Consider the following 21,304-nt stretch of genomic DNA (forward strand, 5'->3'; position numbering starts at 1 on the left):
GTGAAAAGAGCTGGTTTCCAGTTTGTTGCCTAACAATAGGAAATGACAAAGGCTTAGACCTGCTAGGGTCAGCTTCGCTTTTATTAGTCATTGAAGAAACACAATTAAGAACTAGGAATAAAAGCACAACCCTTTCAGGTCACGAAGAGCCACGTCACACTTTAGACTGCAGGATTGTAGGTGCAAACTAACCGAATAATCAGAGTTTTGGTCTGGCTCCATCAATATTTTTCAAACCAAGCACACTCAAAATAAATGCTATATACATATTATATGATAATTCTTAAAGGCTTCCTGAAGTTTAAAGTTTAGAAAAACAGCAATTTCTACTTGAAGACAAGAGTCATAGTTTTTTATGTATTTGAAGTATTTGATACAGGGGAGGATATAATTTTGAGTGTAACATTCTTGTGCAGTAAGCATGCTGTAAGGTCAAATGATGAACACAAAAACATTATTTCCTGTAGCAATGAAAACATAGCAGAGACAGACCAGCTAAGGAACAACCAAATCAAGCCTAATCCAGGTTATCGAATTACCCAAAGAAAAGGGAAAGGGAGCAGCTCACTTTCCCACTTGCCACCTATTAGGTACAGCAGTCCAGGAGCTGATTCGTGGGCATATGAGAAAGGGGCGAGTCAGGAGGCAGAGACACTCGCCCTTTCTTAGCTCCCAAGGGAACCCTGACACTGGCCCTCGGCCGTCTAAATGCTGTTCAACTGGAAAGGAAAGAGAACGCTGGCTGAACTTCCAAAACACAGCAAGGAGCAATCAGGTGTAATTCAAATGTTCATGACCTTATAGCGATTTCCATGTGACACTTCTACTTAGAACTAATTAAAATTAATATAATACACAGTACACTTTGCAAAACGTAAAGAAATCAATTGTCAATATTTTACTACTAATATACGTAATGAAGAACCCACAAATGGACTTTCATTTTCTCGGAAAATTTAGACATGGGGCATATCTTTTTGTACTAGATACACTGTAGAGCTTCTAAAAGTCCACGGTTGTCTTTCGTTTTCAGAAAAATGTAGTGACTTTCATAACTTAGGAGCAACCGCTGCTTGTTTTAACACTGGGCACTGAGGAAGTCAGATGTATTCCAACCACATTTCAGTGACATTTCTGTAAAAACAGAAACAATGCACTCGATGCCTTTTACCTTAAAAAGCAAAATGTTTAGGTGGAACATTTAAGCAATCAATTTCCCTCCTTCCCCACCCTGTGACACATCCTTTAAACAGCTCCCAGCCACTCACCTGGATGACCTTATAGAAGTAGGCGTACTGCCGCGCTGTGTTCTTATACTGGCTGAAGACGTCATGTATGGCCTGTGTGGACTGAAGGTAGCGAACCTCATCCTCTTCGAAGTAGAGAGGGGTGTCGTATTCGCTGGGGAGGGTCTGAATGTAGGGCTGCCAGAAAGAGTTAGGGTCGGCTCGCTCACACAGCAGATGAAAGGCCAGTGTGATGTTTCCCATGGCTTGAAGAATTCGGTCTTGAGAATACAAGGGCCCTGAATTAACCCAGAAGGTAACAGCATCAGTTCCGCACTGCTTTAAAAAGTGCTCATTCAAAACACATATTAAAGTTATAGGAATATCTTGATAGTCATGTAACATTTAAGGTAAGGTGCCCTCTTCTTTTTTTTTTTTTTTTTTTTTTTTTTTGGCTTTTTATTTTATTTTATTTTATTTTTTTTTTTAAACATCTTTATTGAAGTATAATTGCTTTACAATGGTGTGCTAGCTTCTGCTTTACAACAAAGTGAATCAGTTACACATATACATATGTTGCCATATCTCTTCCCTCTTGCATCTCCCTCCCTCCCACCCTCCCTATCCCACCCCTCTAGGTGGTCACAAAGCACCGAGCTGATCTCCCTGTGCTATGCGGCTGCTTCCCACTAGTTATCTATTTTACATTTGGTAGTGTATATATGTCCATGACACTCTCTCACCCTGTCACATCTCACCCCTCCCCCTCCCCATATCCTCAAGTCCATTCTCTAGTAGGTCTGTGTCTTTATTCCCATCTTGCCACTAGGTTCTTCATGACTTTTTTTTTTTTTTTTTTTTTTTTTTCCCTTAGATTCCATATATATGTGTTAGCATACTGTATTTGTTTTTCTCTTTCTGACTTACTTCACTCTGTATGACAGACTCTAACTCCATCCACCTCATTACAAACACCTCCATTTCATTTCTTTTTATGGCTGAGTAATATTCCATTGTATATATGTGCCACATCTTCTTTATCCATTCATCCGATGAGGTGCCCTCTTCTTTTGACATTCTTCTACTACGTCAGATTACAAGTGTGGAAAACACTTCATGTGGATTTGGGGAAATATTTCACTAATTGAGAAAACGACCAAATATGGTCCCTAGCGCCACAAAATGAAATTTTATATATTTTTATCATTTTTGCTCTGCTTTGAACAAACAGAAATTATTCTCACCGAGCACTGAATTTTTAGCAGATTCAACAGTCATTAGTAATTTTCGTGGAACCCATAAAAATAATTCTTCTGCCTAGGAGGAAAAAAATAATAGTAGAATCACCAAGACATGTTACAATCGTCAATCCAGCTACATCTATGGTCAGAAATCCAATCACAATGAAATACAACTTAAGGTTGCCTATAAGCATTTCATTTCTAATTATCAAATACACTCTTAAATGTAAACATTTATGTTACAGTTAAATGAGTAGACGCATCGTTTCGAATCCTGTTTCCAAAGAAAAACTATATACACTGGGGAAAAGAAAAAAATCAAAAAAGCGACTTCCAACTATAATTCGAAGCAAATGTAACAATTTGGGAATAGAGCACAAGGGTGTTTATTTATTCTTTGCTGTACTTAAGTTCTAAAAACAAAACAAAAAACATTCTACCTCCAACAAAAACCCTAACCTGCCAGTGTGAATTGCTATTGAGTTTCTGAAGCTAGAGTAACATTCCTTCCTCCACATGCTTGACCTTAAAGCACACAGATACCAGCGAAAGCACAAGCCCGTAAGACATACTTTGGTTACTAATTTTTTCCCAAGGCATTATCTCACTACTTTGGCAACATGAGATGCTTCTTTTCAGGAAGTCCTGTACGTGTGTCTATACTGCCTGAAGCATACACATCAACGTAGTACCTTGAGTGTGGTGATGGTGTCACGGGTATATGCATATGTCCCAGCTCATCAAAACATATATGTTAAATATGTATGATTTTGTATATCAATTATGCCTCAATAAAGCTTAAAAAAAACATGCACATAGTGAAGACGGACCACCGCTAAGATATTCTGGGCGGCATCCATACTAATGACGCTTCTCATCAGAGATGAGAAAAATGTGTGACAGCTGGTTTACTCTTGCCTTTTACCAAGGTCTACTATTTATTTTTATGTGTGTCTCGTCCGTTACTATATATTATGAGCCTCATGAAGGAAGAGACCCTGGTGTTTTTGGAAGTACGGTATAATAACAAGCAAGGTACTATTCACACACTAGATATTTAACAGGTATCTAATAAACCAGTGCATGGCTTATCAAGGTATCACTGAAAAGTAAACTATGACTTGACCAGAGATGTTGCTGGAAGTTTGAAGGGACCCAAATAAAATAACATCCATTTCCTCCACCCAAGTTCTGAACCAACTGAGAGAGACACAAGAATACAACAGATGGTGACACAAAATATCACCTACGGAATCCCAGAATTAGACAGACTCCCCACCTAGTTACAGGCAGGACTGGAGCCCCGACAGGCCTCCCCACGTGTGGCCCGCCCTGTAAAACTCCCAGGGTGGAGAGAGCAGGGGAGAGAACACATATGGCAACAAGCTCCCACGGAGAAAAAGGCCAAGCCCAGATCCTTCTTCCAAAACCATCAGATCGTTACACCTCCTCTCTAGGAGCGGCATGAGTGAGGGCCAGGGAGAGGCCGAGAGCCCCGCTGGGGGCTGCTGCTCCCTTCATCTGGAAGGAAGGACCGAGCGTGGAGAGCATTTGTCCCTTAGCGCATGGATATTTCTCTTCTTCCTTCCCCTCCCCTCTGCTGCTGCTGTCTCCGTAAGTGGCACCTCCAGCCACTCAGTTACCCACTCCAGAAAACCGGTCCGCATCCTCGACACTGCCCATCCTCCACCCCCCCCATCCCCCCCCACATCCAATCCATCACAGGGCCCTGTGTGCTCTCCCTCCCAACCACCCAAGCCCACATCCTCCTCTTCACTCAAATCTCAAAAGCCCGCGAGGCATGTTCTCTGGTCTCCTAACAGAGGTTCAGAGATGTGACCCGACTTGCCCCACTCACTGGTTGATAGCACAGTTCCAAGGAGGACGACCTGGGAGGAGCTGTCTAGAGCCCTGGGCTGCGGCTCCTCAGGACCGCGAGGCCAGCTGGGAGACTGCGGGTCAGGGAGCGGGAGCGTGGGCTGCACGCTGCCGACACGCCCACGGTGTGCTCAGGACAAGCCCGAGACGCCTGTCTCCAGGTCCTGGGCCCTCCACGCCACACCACCCAGACGCTCTTAGAGCCGCTCCCGGACCAGCAGCTCACCTACAAACTCACCTTGATATCTCTTGTTGCTCTCAGACCGAAGCCCTCTTCTTTGAAGTTCACCATTTCAAAACCTTCAACAGAGGCTCCATTTTCAGAGGCCCATTTCATTAGATCAGGAAAGTAATCTTCTCTTTTTCCATCAAAAGTAACAGACAGACCTATATCAATCCATGTTTTAGAAAACAAGAGCTACTTTTAGAACATATATCAGTCATGCTGCTCTCAGAAAATAAAAAACAGACCACTGGAAGTAACTACCTAGAAATAGTAATAAGACTCTGATCTTGAAAATAAAAATCAAAACTGACCACCAGATGTCACAGTACATACTTTAACTAGTGACAGGAAAGGTGAGTTAAAATCCTGAACGCCCTGCTGGTTACAGAGCAGTAGCTGCTGGTCCCAGGTGATATGAATATTGGCGGTCAGGTGCTATTAGGTGAAATAACAGGGATGGGGAAAGCCTTCATGACCGCTGCAGGTTTCTAGAGCCACCTGCCATCTCTCATGTGCACACTTTCTTTAACAAAACTCCCATGAAAACAAAAATCAGTAGCTCACATACATGCACAAGGAGATGTGTGTAAGGAGGAGCCCTAGACCCTGATTCTAAGAGCACAAAACTGGAGAGCTCTGAATTTCTTCCAGCAACTTAAATGAGCAGGACCTATATGTATCACTGTAAGTGAAACACAAAACTTAACACTGTTTTTCTGAAAGTCCAGTAGTATGATACCATTTACGTAAATTGTTAAAATACCAATTACTACCATCTATTTGTATGGGGTTATACATGAAGCAGAAACACATTCACTGTAAAGACAACCCCCCCCCCCCGAGGGGAAGGGGAGGGGAGGGAGTGGGATGGAAGTGTGGGGCTTCAGCTGTGCCTGAAACGCCTAATTTCTTAAAAACAAATATAAGAACCAATCAAAGCACGGAGGGAGGGGAAGAGATCGGACCAGTAGGTGAGAAGGAAGGAAAGAAGAAGTTGAACCGACAAGACTCTGGCATGTATCCAATGGAGACAGTAGCTGCTTAGGTGTTATTTTCGGCACTTTTCAGCACGTGTGAAATATCAAAAAAGATGAAAAGCCATGCATAGGAAAAATCATTATTTTTTTGAGGAATAAAGAGAGAGGAACAGGAACTTCGACCACATGAGGTGCTGGGCACAGAACCCAGCCCAGGGCCTGTGGCCATGTCCCCAAGATACAATTCATGGTTAACTGGATCTGTGAAGGGGGACTGCCTGCCCTGGGGCCGTGCCAGGCTAGGTCTGCAAAGGTACCTGCTAAATGGAGAAAACTGATTTTGTTAGGGACACTCTAAAACAGAATTTACTCTTCCCTTATTGAGAACTAGTGAATGCTCTAACTTCAGTGCCAGTTACAGTAAACGGTCTCTACTCAGCAGAGAAACTCAGGATATAAAAAAACTTTTCAGCAACCAATTTGGTGAGCCAGGATTAGCACAGTTTACCATTTAATGCAAATTAACACATTATAAAAGAACCCGTCCCCATTGAGGGTTTGAGACTATCTAACCTAAAGACTGCATGTTTGCAGATGTGCATGGGAGAGCGGTAAAACTACTCCCAAAGACTCCCTAAGACGGCAAATACAAAACAAACCGTCTTCCCACTAACTTTCATGGCAATAAACAAAAGGGGAGTCAAAGAAGTTCTCTCATCCTTCTAAACGCAGGCTCCTTATTATGTTTTCTCCTTCTACCTTCCGTGTGGCCTGCATACAAATCTACTTTTTGTGCTTTACAGCACAAAAACAATAGGTATATTGAATACGCTTTTCCGAATTGACACTTGGCCCCATTGCCAGCCTGACTGAGAATCATTAAGATGCCTACTGAATACACCCTGGAAAAACACAGCTTGAGAAATATAACTACATCTCTTATTAAATCGACATATTTGAGTTCATCATACATCTTGACAAGACATTAACCAATCCGTATATATTTGTGTGTTGACCACACAACACCATGTACTGACCTCAAACCCTAAAGGAAACACAGGATGCAAAAACAAATTTAAATATGTATTTCATAAAATAAAAATAAAGTTATACCATCTTAGTCCCCAGATAGAAAAACTGTCCCCGCTGAAGCTCAACATTTTTACCCCTTCCAAAGCAGCAATGGCACCTCAGAAATGGGGAAAATCCTGATGGTTTCCCAATGCAGTTTCCGTCCTAATATCTAGGAGACCTTCTAAAATCACCATCCAGACAGGCACGGAGGCCTGAGGATAGATGCCGAGACCTTCGTTCTCAAAGCCTCTCTGCTTATGCCAGGTTTCCACAGGATATTATTAAAATGTGATGATCATTTGAGGAAATTTACCTTTCTGTTTTTTTCGTATTTTCTCAACTAGAGACCGGATCTGCACATACTCTTCCCATTCTTTTCCTGGGCCAGGGGCAGGACTACTGCATTCTGTAACACAAAAACCATGGCACGCAAACATTTCTTTCAGCTTAACTTGTTAGTCTTCAGAAGAAAGAGGATCTGGGTTTTGTTGTTGCTGTTGGTTTATTTTTAAAGGACAAAGATACTATAGCCGTGATGACAGAGGTGAGAAGTATAAACCAGGTATACTTTTTAAAAAATTAATTAATTAATTAATTAATATTTATTTTTTGGCTGCATTGGGTGTTCGTTGCTGCGTGCGGGCTTTCTCTAGTCGCGGCGAGCGGGGGCTACTCTTCATTGGGGTGCATGGGCTTCTCATTGCGGTGGCTTCTCTTGTTGCGGAACACGGGCTCTAGGCACGCAGGCTTCAGTAGTTGCAGCATGCAGGCTCAGTAGTTGTGGCTCACGGGCTTAGTTGCTCCGCGGCATGTGGGATCTTCCCAGACCAGGTCTCGAACCCGTGTCCCCTGCATCGGCAGGCGGATTCTTCACCACTGTGCCACCAGGGAAGCCCATAAACCAGGTATACTTTTTAAAGCATGTAAACCCTCTGAAACCACCCAGGCCACATATTACACTGTGACCACAGGACACAGGTGTGAGCACCTAACTTGCATCTACCTCATTCTTGCTGCTCTGATCAATTTTCCTCAGAATACTCATAACAGGAAAATCTAAAAAGCTAAGCTAAAATGCAAAACATTTCCCTGAAAACTCTTGTGGATGGTGAAAAGAAGGTATATTAAGAGTCAACATTTTTTTCTAGTTAAACTCCCTAACAATGGCTCCCTAAGGGAACCAGTTAAATTGGACATAAGGACAATTAGTCAACAAACATTTCACATCCATGTGTAAGGCTCTATAATAAGCACTCTGGGGGAGTTACAAAAAGAGATGGCACAGTTGCCGCTAAAAAAGAAGCTAAGATTCTGTCGGGCCAAAACCGAAAGACCTACCGCCAAGACCAGAGCCATGGCAGTGGAAGGCTGCACCCCGGGCACCCGGCCTGTCAGCGGCCCTTACCTTTTAAAACAGTAGTATCAGTTTAAAGAGAGAGACCCCGACCCACATTCCTGATAAACCTCCTGGCCCCCTTTGTTCCCCAAAGAGAAGACTAGATGTGGTAAATAATCAACAGGGGTTGGGGGGGTAGGAACTGGGAGATGGGGATTGACACATATACACCATTGATACTATGTATAAAATAGACCACTAATGAGAACCTACTGTAGAGCACAGGGAACTCTACTCAATGCTCTGTGGTGACCTAAATGGGAAGGAAATCCAAAAAGAGGGGATATATGTATACGTATAGCTGATTCATTTTGCTGTACAGTAGAAACTAACACAACATTGTAAAGCAACTCTACTCCCATAAAAATTAATTAAAAAATTAATAATAATTAACAATAACTAGTTATGCATTGACTCAAAACTTAGGTTAACCAGTCTTACTTCACTCTTCCATCAACAAACACTGACTGAGGCCCCAGAATACAGGAGCCTGTCCTGAGGCCGCCTGTAGTCTAGCAGGAGAGACAGGTGGGGAGGGGCAGGCACAGCCATGCTCTGTGGGAGCCCACACTGACCTTCTGGGGGGCACCCCACAGGGGAGGATGGGAGCACTCGGGGTGGGGGACCTGACCCTGACTTGGCTGCTGCCTGCTTCTGTCAGGGACAGAAAGCTAAATTTTTATTTGGGGGTTAGCCTGTCACATAATCTAAACATAAGGGGACAAGAAAATGAGACAAACGTAGTTAGTTAATCGAGTGACCACGGCTAAATCTGAAACATACAGAGCACCAACTTAAATTCACAATTTAAAAAAAGAAGTTACCAGTTTACACTAACTTGCTAAAGCAAGTATCGGCACTTAACAGATATTTAATTTCCTAGAACCAAGAACGGATAACCTCCACATGTGAAACTGGAAAACTATTATGAATCACTGAAAGTAAAGGGGAGGGAGCCCAGTTCCTACGGTTTGCTCTCTGAGCGGCACGCCGCGCTCACCTCTGGCTTCACGGCCCAATGACCTTCAACCTTCACGTGCCATAGCTCACGTGGGGCTCGAGACACTCTATTTACTGATGCAAACACTGCGACTCAGCAGGGTTAAGGAACTGGTCCAAGGCCACACTGTTAAAAAGCAGTGGCATTTGGCCTGGCCCACCGGTGCAGGCAGGCGGTGGTTATGCTATAGCAGCTCTACATTCATTCGTTCTGTCGTCCAAGCCTCCTTAACCATAGTTACAGTTGGTACCATACCTGTTAGGTAAAAGTTACCTGTTGGTACCTGTTGGTACTGTACCTCCATTTCTACAGGTGGGGAAGCTGCAGGTTGGGGAAGATCTGTAACGTGCCAGACCCCATGGCTAAACAAGCTGGGATCTGAACACAAGCCTGTTTCACCTCCTGCTCCCCAGACCAGGGACCCCCACGCGGTGCAGGGGTGTGAGAAGAGAGACACACGTGTCCCACACAGAGGCGGCAAGGCCGAGCCGAGACTTACTCTGCAACAGCTCACTAGTTAGGTTCAAGGTTTCCTTCGGGGACACGCTTGCTGTAGCACCAGTGCCTGATTTCTGCGTTTTTACTCGACTCTTCTTACCCATTTTCTGACTACGGAGAAGAAAAAGAAAAAACAAAGAGAAAAGCATTACATTTCCAAAGAACAAAACTGAGTAATAAAACGTGGCACAGCAGTGGCTCAGCCTTGAGACATTAAGATCTTACCTCACAGGTGCCATATCCTGAAGTTTCCTTCCAGAAAAAGCAACGTGTAACAAATACTAGTATTTGGAGGCACTCAAATGTGAAAAAAAAAAATCTGCTTTGTAGTCTCTGGAAGAAAAGTTCGTTCCTTTTCACCTACAAAAACTATAGTAGAAGCAAGTTTTACTCTAGAATCTTTTTCAAATTACATAGACTTCATTTTATATCCTAGTATTCTGTGATACTACAGAGATAAAAGTTACATCTACATTCATGTATCACAAACTATCACATGGCCACAAAAACCTATATATTCTCTCCTCCCTCTGCTTTAAAAGAATAATTTCCCATAAAGAGTAACTATATCGGACTTCCCTGGTGGCGCAGTGGTTAAGAATCCGCCTGCCAATGCAGGGGACAGGGGTTCGAGCCCTGGTCCAGGAAGATCCCATGTGCTGTGGAGCAGCTAAGCCCGTGAGCCGCAACTACTGAGCCTGTGCTCTAGAGCCTGCGAGCTGCAACTACTGAGCCCACGTGCTGCAACTACTGAAGCCCGCACTCCTAGAGCCTGTGCTCTGCAACAAGAGAAGCCACCGCAATGAGAGGCCTGCGCACCACAACAAAGAATAGCCCCCGCTCTCAGCAACTAGAGAAAACCCACGTGCAGCAGCGAAGACCCAATGCAGCCAAAAAATTAAATAAATGAATACATAAATTTAAAAAAAAAAGAGTAACTATATCATAAGCAACAGATTAGACTCTCTAGACAAATGCTGAAGACATTTTAGAGATCAAAGAAACTTCAGAGAGCTAATTCAATTCCTTAATCTTGTTTCAAGGAAAATCCAAAGTACCTTGCCCAGGGTTTCACAGGAAGTCGATGGCAGACCCTACCCTAGAAAGAGGTCTCCACTGCCTCCCAGTCTGGCACTTCAACCACCCTGGAGCCCTCAATGGTCTAACAAATAAGAAATGGCCAGGATATGCCACAAGCAGACGAGACAGTGGGACAGGGGATGCACTGATGGACACTGGGCAGAGATGTTATAACATCTGTCTGAAAACATTTTATAGCAGTGAGTCAGGAGATGTGTCTTGAAGAAAGAAAGGGACTGGGATGTATGAAGAAAGGGTGGGCAACTCAAAGGCAGGGCAGGAATGAGGGAAGCACATGGCAGGGCAGGGGGCACAGCACCCCAGCTGGAGAGGTCTCTGTGGGGAGCGGTGGGAAAGAGGACCCCCAGCTGCAGGAGGGCTGCAACTGTTGCCCGAGGACTTTGATCTGAGCATTCCTCCTAAGACAGAAGCGCTTGAGGATGACAACCCAGGAAGATGAAGAGAGATCCCCCCAGAGAAGCGACTGGAGCCATCCACACACTAATGAATACCACACACCACGATGACGCTCCATGGAGCCCTCGCCAACAAGCTACAATTAATCTCAAGGGAGAACCAAAAGGCAAACTCTGACCTACTTGTTTTTTACAAAGAGAAATGACTATTGTAGTGTGGAGAGCTGTAATGGGACAAAAGGTTGAAAATGCATATTCTCCCACAGTCTAGCTGATCACTGATTCCACGGCAATGACTCCATGCAAATACAGGCCATGTTAAAACAACAGAAAATAGCATTCTATTAAAGGGCTATCTTATGTAGCTTCTCTGATGCGTCTGATGCATGAAGTGTACTTTGTAACTTACGTATCTAAAAAGCCTTCTAAAACACAAGAGTGGAACATATAGTGCCAGGCACCCTGGAACAAAAGCGAACAGGTAACAATACCTAAAACTTCGGCAGCAAAGAGAATTAGTTATTTTGAGATCAAAAGCAGAAGGAAAAAAAAAAAAAAGTGTGGGGTGGGGGGAGCAGGCGGAGGAGTGGTTTAAGCACCTTTCCTTAAACTCAAGGACTAAACGAGAAGGAAGCTCCCGTGTTTACCGGCTCACGGCTGAGAGCCCTGGACAGAGCACCTGCCGCTCTTCTCTGCACCAGGCCCTCTCCACATCTTCCAACGGCATCTCTGCGGAGGACCACTGAACTTGACCTGAAAACAACTAAGACTACCAGTAAGCCTGGGAAGTAGGGCTTTAATCACACTTCCAAATATAGCTTGGCAGGAAGAACTGTGAAGCCTGCCGTCAGAGATGGGCTTGCCGGCCTCTCCCTGCCAGCGTGACCTTCTGTGTGTTAGGCGCCAAACAACTCAAAAACATCACTCAGATAGGAACTCCAAGACCCTTCCCACCTCTTAGCAGCCTGGGGCACAGTGAACCCAAGGCAGCCGCGCCCCCCACCCCACGTCAGTCCCTCCAGCGCGAGGACCCGAGGGCTACGAAACAGGCTTCTTCACTCTGCCTGCAGCCCCTTTCCCTTCCCCACCCCAAGTCTTCCCTCAGGAATCCCTCCAACTCCCATCACTCTCTGGCATCTAGATACCTGTCCTGAGATAACAATCGTTAATTAAAACAGCAGCAGTAGTGACCCTGTGTGCAGTCCCTAACCTCTGCCAAGCACTGGGCTAAGATCAGCTCTTCATTTGATCTTCCCGGACACTCTAATCAGTAGGTATTAGCCTCATCTTTTAGATGACAGTCTCAAAAAAGGTGAAGCCCTCCATCTCTGTCCAAGGTTAGAGGTGCAGTTAGCACTCAGGTCTGCCTGACTCTAAAGCCTGTGCTCGGCCACTGCCGCACCGCTTCTGTGACATGGAGAGCAAAAGCACAGGGCTCTGCAGGGAGCAGGGGGGCGGACAGGTCTTCCAGACCCGACACCGACAACATCCGGCCAAGTGGTAACACCCCTGAGGATCTCAGGCCACCTGCTCGTCTTGAATTCACCTCTTGCTTAGACTGTAAGTGTCCTGCGTTCTCCCTGCCCAAGCCCACCCTTGCCACTTAAATCTGCCCTCACTGAGTAACAGGTACAGATATACCACACAGGTGAAACTTCAAAACACATCAGGAAATTAGCACCTGAGAGAGCAGCTGTTCTTGAACTTCATACACATGAAATTATACAACATGCAGGCTTCTTTTGCTCAACACGAGGTCTTTCCACGGCTCTAAGGTGACACCCAACCTCCCCAGCACAGCCCTCAGGGCCCTTTACTGCTTCACCCCATTTTACTTGCCCGGCTTTATTCTTCCCATCACCCCTTACACAACACAGCTCTAGGATCTGCCCTTGTTCTCCCCTTTTTCTGAAATAAAGCTACCCTCTGCTACCCCTGTCTCCTCCTTGCAAAGTTTTTCACATACTCAGTCAAAATGTCCCCCATGGCCTTGAAGAAATTCTGGGCTCCTCCATGCAGCCCTCACTTCCATGCAAATCAGTAAGAACGGGTCAAGTTCAAGGTGATTAACAGATGCTAAAGGCTGGCTTACCTTGAGATCAGTCTTTTGGAATTCTCTTTGGACTGTTTCCCTCCCACAGGGATATAAGCCCTAAAGAGAGAAAGCAGCTTGCCCAGGTTAGACAGTAAGAATCTTCCAGTAGGCATTAACTCACTTCTCAATTAAGAAGGAGTAGGGAGATGGCTGTCCTTGTCCCCAGGGGATGTACCTCCCTGGGGTATAGGATCCTAGGTCCAGACCAGCTCTTAATCTGCTCTACCCAGAAACCGGGTTGACAGTGACCTCACCCAGGAAAGCCTCCAGTCACCTGGACCCACTCTGTCCCAGAGCTCCTAATTACTCAGCCCCCAGCGCACTGAATCAGAGGCATGTCCTCAAGCCTTAAGTGTGTACTTGAAGAACTAACGTTTCTGGAGGGCGGGGGTTCTCTGTACCCAGTTCTATGGCACAGCAGCCGTTCTTCTGAACTTTACAGCCATCAATGTCTATAAGATTCATTTGCCTCTGGATTCGATATGGTTTGGCACCAATTCTTCTCGTATTTGTGTGACACCCTACCTAAAAGTACCTCAAAGGCGGTAGCCCCGCATTTACTTCTTTTCACCCCACAAAGCATCAGGCCCTCCTGCCACCCTTTGCCAGCTCCCTCAGCCCTCGGCCCCGTGCCATCCCCTGATCCCACGCTCCCTCTTCTCTGCGGCCTACGTGCCTTCAGCCCTTGGTGAAGGTGTCTGAGTCTTGACTCAAACCCCAGCTCACCGACGGCCCCCTCCCCACTCCACACCCTGCAGAGCTGAGCCCTGGAGCTTCCACAGCCTCACGCGCTGTAGATGACATCATTTATGTGCCTACCTCACCCACTGGTGTGGGTTTCTGTCTTGTGGCAGAAAAAACCCAAAGCTTCCATTTCTAAATTATCTGTAGGGTCTAGTATGGTGCCACGGACACAGCTGAGGGACAAATATTTGTTGAATGACGGAAAATCTTACTTGAATTTACTAGTGTTACTTACGGGTAAGATTTATTTCCCATCACGATAGTAAGATTATACAGCAAGGAACCATTTTGATATATTCTCCCACCAGTGACAAAACAGTAGCCAAAATGAGACATTTACTTAATACTTAACTACTACTTCTAAGAACTAGGATGACTCTTAAAAGTCAAAACATAAATTTATACATATAAAATTCACATTTAAAAAATAGTTTCCTTTGGGAAACCGTAGTTTGTTGTTAGAAAAGCTTTAAGATATTAAATTTCATAAAAGAATCTCTCCAATAAACACAAACTGAATTTTTAAAGTGTTTTTGGTCTCTTAGAAAACAGCCAAGCAGGAATAAGTCCGTTTCCAATAGAAATGGAAGAGCTGCGACTCAAGCACGACTTCAAGCTCCAGGGGCACCTGTGACTGGGGGCACGAGCATCTGTACGGCTCTCTGCGCTGGCCAGACACGTTCCCGCCACCGCCTGCAGAGGCCAGTGGTGACCACTGCATGGCAGGGGGCTCAGGCATGGCTATGACTTGGCCAAGAGCCCACAGCCAACAAGCAGCGGACCTACGGCTTCAACCTGAAACCCTGTGTTACGTCCAGCACATTCGCAACTAAACAAGGTCTCCTGCATCCACGTGCCAGGACCACACCAGCCGCTGCAGAAGATGACCACAGCCAGATGAGGGACAGCCAGCCCTGCGGGCCTCAAGGATGAGGCGGTGAGGACCCAGGACTCAGCCTGGATAACTCCTAAAATGTGCGGGCAAAGTAACCAAACAGAGAGGGGTAAGGAATAAAGTACAGGTAAAGAAGAAGGACTAGATATTAAGATTCAGTCTGAGAAAGTGTTAGAATCCAGGCTGAGTGGTTTCCTAAACTCAACCCCCTTCTGCCTTTTTTAGCTAACAAAGATTTCCCCAACTTCATGGATTTAAAATAACTACCTACCCTGTTCATTTATGATTCAAAAACTTGTTACATACAATGAATAATTTTCATTGTGAGTTCAGCTGAATCCGGGGCTAGATTCCAAGTTTCAACAAATGAAAGAGCCAAATAGGTATCCTGAACATTCTTAGTGCTCTCAGTGGAAAAACACTACCTGTTAGTTTAATTCATCAACTTCCTACAAAGACCAAATATTTATCTTCAATATTTATTTCAAATACGTATATTAGAAAAATACAAAGATGTGCTAAATTAGATATGTGTATGCACACACAAAGTTAAATTCCAAATTTTAGCCAAAGGTACAATGCTAAATGAAAGATTTTTTCCCCCCAAAGTTTAGATCGAAAGCAGGTATAATTTCCAAATTCTTAATGAATTATCTGGGGGAAACAAATATACAGTAAAAAAGGACTTAAACAATACTTAAGACAAAAGAAAATAATATGTAGAAAAGCAATAGGATTGACAGGCAAAAGGATTCTACAGTAAACAATTACAGTGACAGTGCTTCAAAGGAAGGGGCATCTATAAAAAGAAACAGCAAGCTAAGAGTTCCACACATATCTACATTGCTTCACCATCAAGATATTTTAAAAATCTACAAAATCCTCAAAATCTGGCTCTTTATAACACCATAAACTTTTTAGCAAGTCCATCAACAATCTCTCCACCTAAGAGATACAACAAACTTTAGAAAACAGTAAAATAGACAGCATATTCAATTATTATTTAAATTGCTGACTAATATGCAAGTGTCATCTGTAATCAACAACCACTTCTGACCAGTGAAGTGATTCTTTCACACATAATCTGCCTAGGTGAGGAGAAATAAGAACACAGTGCATTTAAGGAACTTGGTTGATGGGGTGGTGGGCGTGGTGAGGGGGATACTTAACCCATTTTTACAAAGTATACTTCACACCTACTGAACAGACCGAGATGGAATTCAGCTGTGTGGGTTTTTTTTTCTTTCCCCCAAAAATTCTAAACGGAAAGAATGTATATTTGCGATATTCCTGAGTTGCTTTCAACTAAATACAACTAGAATAAACATTTTTGATTATACTTATTTGGTAATTTACCCAGAAAACCTTAGCTCAAACCCAGCATCTGTTTTTCAATGTATGCTGCATCTTCCCAACTTTACAGCTGGTTTGACTAAGGGAGAGAATGGTCCTAGGGCTTCCTCCCACCTCAGGCTCCCAGCTGTAAATGGACTTGAAGGGAGCGTGAAGCCTGCCTAATCTTTTGGAGAAAGAAAAGAATCTCACTAAAATACTTCGCAGACCATTAGGATCAGATTACTACATTGAATTAAATACACAAACTACAGGATGATGGCCTAGGAAAATGAAAGCACTCCCAAATTGAAAAGCATTTAACTGTGCTAAGTTCTCTCTCCTACAAAAACTGATGAAGCATACATGGTCCTTGCGTTGGTACCACGTTAACTGAAATACTGGAAACACCTCTCTTTGCACAGTAGCAGGATCTAGTAACAGGGTCAAGCCTTACTAACTTATACAGGTTCAAGTGGCTAACTAGCACCCATCATTCCAATCTCTATCAAAGGAGACGCTGATGTGTTCACAGCTCAAAAGTACCAAGAAGTCAGGGCAAGCAGACAGGCAAGATGGTGGAATTAATTTCAACTCAGTAGCTACATACATACCAAGATGAATGTAGACCTATAAGCTGCATGTAATTAAAATTTCAATCTTTATACAGAACAATCTCGGCTGTCATATATACATATATAGATAGATACGTAGATAGATAGAGATATACACAAACTTGAGATTTAAACTTGCTTTCGGGCTTCCCTGGTGGCGCAGTGGTTGAGAATCTGCCTGCTAATGCAGGGGACACGGGTTCAAGCCCTGGTCTGGGAAGATCCCACATGCCGCGGAGCAACTGGGCCCGTGAGCCACAACTACTGAGCCTGCGCGTCTGGAGCCTGTGCTCCGCAACAAGAGAGGCCGCGACAGTGAGAGTCCCGCGCACCGCGATGAAGAGTGGCCCCCGCTCGCTGCAACTGGAGAAAGCCCTCGCACAGAAACGAAGACCCAACACAGCCATAAATAAATAAATAAATAAATAAAAATTTAAAAAAAATAAAAAATAAAAAAAAAAAAAACTTGCTTTCTACAATGTTTTTGCTATATTTCCACTAATACACATGATAATTTTAGAGACACTTAAACCATCTTTGATTGACTTTTCAATACGTAATAGTCTTAGTTTTAAACTGCTATTGAATTAAGTTGTAAATACACTTAAAATGAGGCTCCTATTTAAAGGAAGTCGCAAAAAAAACTCTTCATAAAGCAAAGAATCATTCAGTATCATAAATAACCATTTCCTATTATAGCTTTCTAAAAGAAAAAAGAAAAATGTTAAGGGTGAAGGAACAGCTAGCTATAATCTGTCAAGAAATTACTTTCAAACCACCCACATTCCTCCCATAAGGATTCTAGATTCTAGAATTGTGGAACATCAGGTTTGGAAGAGACCTCTGGGGCTATCTGTGTTAATCCTCAAGCCTGAACATCTTTAAAATAAAGATATCTAATGTTATGTAGCAGGTATGGTTATCAAAGTGCTTTGCTCTCCACTGCCAAATTCAACCCAAGGAGATGAGTCCCCAACTTACCGTGGTTCACGTTAGGATATTTCAACTTTAATACAGATGGTGCAAGCGCATACACATTCAGTAGAAACCTTAAATTTTTATCTTTTCCCAGGCTAGTGATATGCAGTGCGATACCCTCTGGTGATGCTGGGCAGTGACGGCAAGCCTCAGCTCCCCGCCGGTTACACGGAGCATGAGGGTAAACAACGAACACACTTACAACCCTTCTGAACAGACAGCCATTCTGTATTTCACTTTCAGTACAGTGTTCAAAAAATAACATGAGATATTCAACACTTTATTATAAAACAGGCTTTGTGTTAGATGATTTTGCGCAACTGTAGGCAAATTAAGTGTTCTGAGCGCTTTTAAGGTCGGCTAGGCTAAGCTGTGATGTTTGGTACATTAGGTATGTTAAATGCATTTTCGACAATGATATTTTCAACGTGCTATCAGGATGTAACCCCATCATAACTCGAGGAAGATCGGTATAGCTAACACTGCCTTACTTTTCTACCAGCCAAGTGAATGAGTGAATTCATGCTTGCATTCAGTGCACATTTCTTGAGTCTCTAGTATGAAATGCAGGGATAAGTGAGACGTGGTCCCACAGTCTTGAGGATAAGGTGGTAACCAACTACACCCTTTGTTACGTAAACTGACCTTCAGCCAGATACATGTGCTACATTAAACAACTGAGTTTTGGAACCTAAATGCAATTATTCATGCTGTCACGTTGTTTGTTTCTGGGCTGTTGAACCTGTGTGTGCCCTGGGGCAGGCCCCCAACATGACCATCTTCATCATAACTGCATCATCAGGCATTTCCTATATCAGGAACTGAGGTAAGCATTTTACACACTAGACAAAGAAAGATATTATGCCCACTTTACAGATGAGAAAGCCGAAGTTTAGTGAGGTTAATAAATTTATGCAGCATGACAGACAGTTGGTAGCAGAGCCTCATCAGCACAGCTCGATGTCAAACGTCACTGATGCCCAATAGTATTCCATGGATTCAGTGCAAAACCAACCCCCTTAGAGAGGCTCTGAAGGTTCATTATCTCTGAAATTCAAAATAACAGTATTCCTTTGCAGTTGTAAAACATACCATGTAAAGCTTTTACCCCTTTGGCCTTTTAAAACTATAGAGTCATTACGCTGGCCTTGTTCAAAAACAAAGGAGTGGCCTCAGCTTAAATTTGGGACATGAACAAAACTTCCAAATTTTATGATAAAGGCAACTTTCATGAGTATTTTTCAACACTAACCCTTACTTTCTCTTAACTGTGCTTAACAGAAAACTATTGATACTGAAGAGTCAGGCTTATTTTCTGAGATTGAAACCTTTAAACCACTTGGTCATAGAATTTTTAGACTTTGTTATGTTCTAATGAACTGTATCGTAAACAAAGTGGAAAGTGAAATTCAGGATGGTAGATAGGTAATAAGGCTAAAATACTGCATACTTATTAAGAGCTCTATGTAGACACCTGCTTAACTAATTCTCTAGACAATTTTTTAGTCCTTCTAAAAAATAGTGAAAGCACTTTTTCCTGCCCTGTCCCTCTGCCCCCCGTCCCTCTGTACCCCCATTATTCAGCCTACGCATGTAAGAGGTTAAAATTTTACTCTGCCTTGGTAATCAGTATCACTCAGCTCCCTTTCAAAATCTTAACTTCAGAGCTGGACTTGTCTTCCACTGCCAGTCAAGAGTGTTTGGACTTATCTTGATTATTAATTAACTTCTACTTGGAAAGGACTTGAATAAGAAAAAAATTTTCATTTTCAAAGTCTTAACTTTGGTATTTGAATTTTATAATCATTTGGAATCATTTTTCTTCCATTCAAATATATTTCAGTTGAAAATTGTCAATAGCTGTGTTTGTACCTCTGGTTTTACGATCTGTTTACTTCTAAACCTAGAAGAAACTCCCAAATGGAAATGGAGTCTACACAGCTAATCTCTGGCTTGAGTTACTGAATGAATTTAACAACAAAAAGGATTCTGTTAATCAACTTTTTTCCCATAAGACTATTAAAATGACTTAGAAAAAAAAAAAGAAGTCTCAACTCCTTTGTAATAAAATAAATATATGTGTATTAATATTTTGTTAGAAATTTATTTTTACGTTGAGAATAAATATTATGTAAATTATATTTGCAGATCAAAATATTTAACAATCTCCAATTTTATGAGGAGGAAAATGAGATGACATAAGGAAATCCAACATACAGAAGTCAATTTTGCCAAGTAAGGTACACTTGTATATGCAACAAAAGTGAAAACCAAAAAAATTTAAAAGCAAGCAATCCTTAATCTGACACCCTTAAGTGCTTAAATATGACTCAGAATGAACTGATATCCAAGATAAACACTTCTTCAACTGTAGCAAGAAAAAAAGGATGCACAACAAATCAAAATATTCTTTCTGATAAATTAATGGGCCCAAATATAATTCTTGTTCATTGACAAAACAAAGTAACTGGCCACAAGCAACTTCCAAAGTACCATAAGAATAAAGATATATTCACTCTTCAGTATTCTGTTAAAAATGTTTAATGCCATAGTAATAAATGACTCCATTTCCTTTGTGTGGGAACAAAATCTAGGTTCCACTCTGAGGACTGACATACACGAAGAGAAAACACACTTGAAACTCTTCCTCCCTACTCCTCACAGAAGCCAGAGAAGACAAACCAGTTTCTAAAGATAAAAAAAACCTCCCAGTGATAGATATTCATCAAACTACACCAAAAAAGATACAGTATTATTAGTTACATTTCTAAAAGCTACTGCAGATTAGTGATAAGAAAAAAGGAGACTATATAATTCAAACATTTTGAGAGATTTGGAAAGCTTCAAACTAAACTGACATCTAGTAAAAAGAAAGAGAAAACCTGAGCCAGGAGGTAAGGTTTTCACTCATATTTTTACTAAAATTCCACACGCCACAAAGTAGGTACCTGGTTCCCATTGAATTCAGTGATTATCTGCTAAATATTTACTGCGAGCAGACTCCAGCGTACTGTAGATACCCTCCTCCAGCTGTCATCTCCTTTGCCATTCTCTTCTGGATCAGGAGAGCGGCAAGTTTTAAGGAAACGGCTGTGACCAGTTATCAGAGCTCTCAGAACAAAACAGTTTTCCAGGGGTTGAACTTTAGAATGGAAAACTATTTCAGTACAACCTTCACAGCTCTCTGTTTCCACTGGCTTCTAAAGCAAAGGTTTAATCGTCACTGAAAACGCGGCCAAAGTGTTCAGCAAGTGTTACTTTCTTCCTGACAATCTTATTGCACTCCTATCCACAGAACTGAACAGAAACTTCCATTTCTACAGCACACGTAGACGTAAATGTTTTAATCTGCGAGTCCAACACCATTCCTATTCCAGGGATCACTGGAGAAGAGATGAGAAGCAGCAACCATTTTACTTGTTCAGACTAGAGTTACATTTCAGACATTAAGTTACAATTTTGAATCTATATAAAAGAGGGCAGACAGGAAGGGGTAGCAGAAGGAAAACCCAGGCCGTTGGGCCCCAATAACAAGCTGTTCTGCGGCTCTCTGAGAACTCGGCTTTTCAAATTACTTTCCTAGGCCCGAGAAAAACTCCTTTAAATGCTGGAACTTTTCCAAACTATCAGTCAC

The 21,304-nt window shown here is 42.8% G+C and overlaps 1 protein-coding gene across 6 annotated transcripts in view; it reads right to left on the reverse strand.

Annotated features, from left to right (window-relative positions):
* SETD3 (SET domain containing 3, actin N3(tau)-histidine methyltransferase) overlaps positions 1–21,304 on the reverse strand; it is a 76,104-nt gene that overhangs the window by 53,256 nt on the left and 1,544 nt on the right. For 4 of the 6 annotated variants that reach the window (XM_061182893.1, XM_061182889.1, XM_061182888.1 and 1 more), the window contains exons 1-6: positions 9,742–9,790; positions 9,518–9,627; positions 6,936–7,028; positions 4,584–4,732; positions 2,471–2,543; positions 1,269–1,525 (exon numbers count right to left, since the gene is read on the reverse strand). In XM_061182893.1, coding sequence (XP_061038876.1) covers positions 1,269–1,525; positions 2,471–2,543; positions 4,584–4,732; positions 6,936–7,028; positions 9,518–9,627; positions 9,742–9,755 — 696 coding nt within the window. In that variant the 5' untranslated portion in view covers positions 9,756–9,790. Of the gene's footprint in view, positions 1–1,268; positions 1,526–2,470; positions 2,544–4,583; positions 4,733–6,935; positions 7,029–9,517; positions 9,628–9,741; positions 9,791–21,304 lie in introns of those variants that run through there. The other 2 variants (XM_061182890.1, XM_061182892.1) reach the window with 2 other exon arrangements.

This window comes from Eubalaena glacialis, chromosome 2 (assembly GCF_028564815.1).
Source record: "Eubalaena glacialis isolate mEubGla1 chromosome 2, mEubGla1.1.hap2.+ XY, whole genome shotgun sequence".
NCBI classification, from domain to species: Eukaryota; Metazoa; Chordata; class Mammalia; order Artiodactyla; family Balaenidae; genus Eubalaena; species Eubalaena glacialis.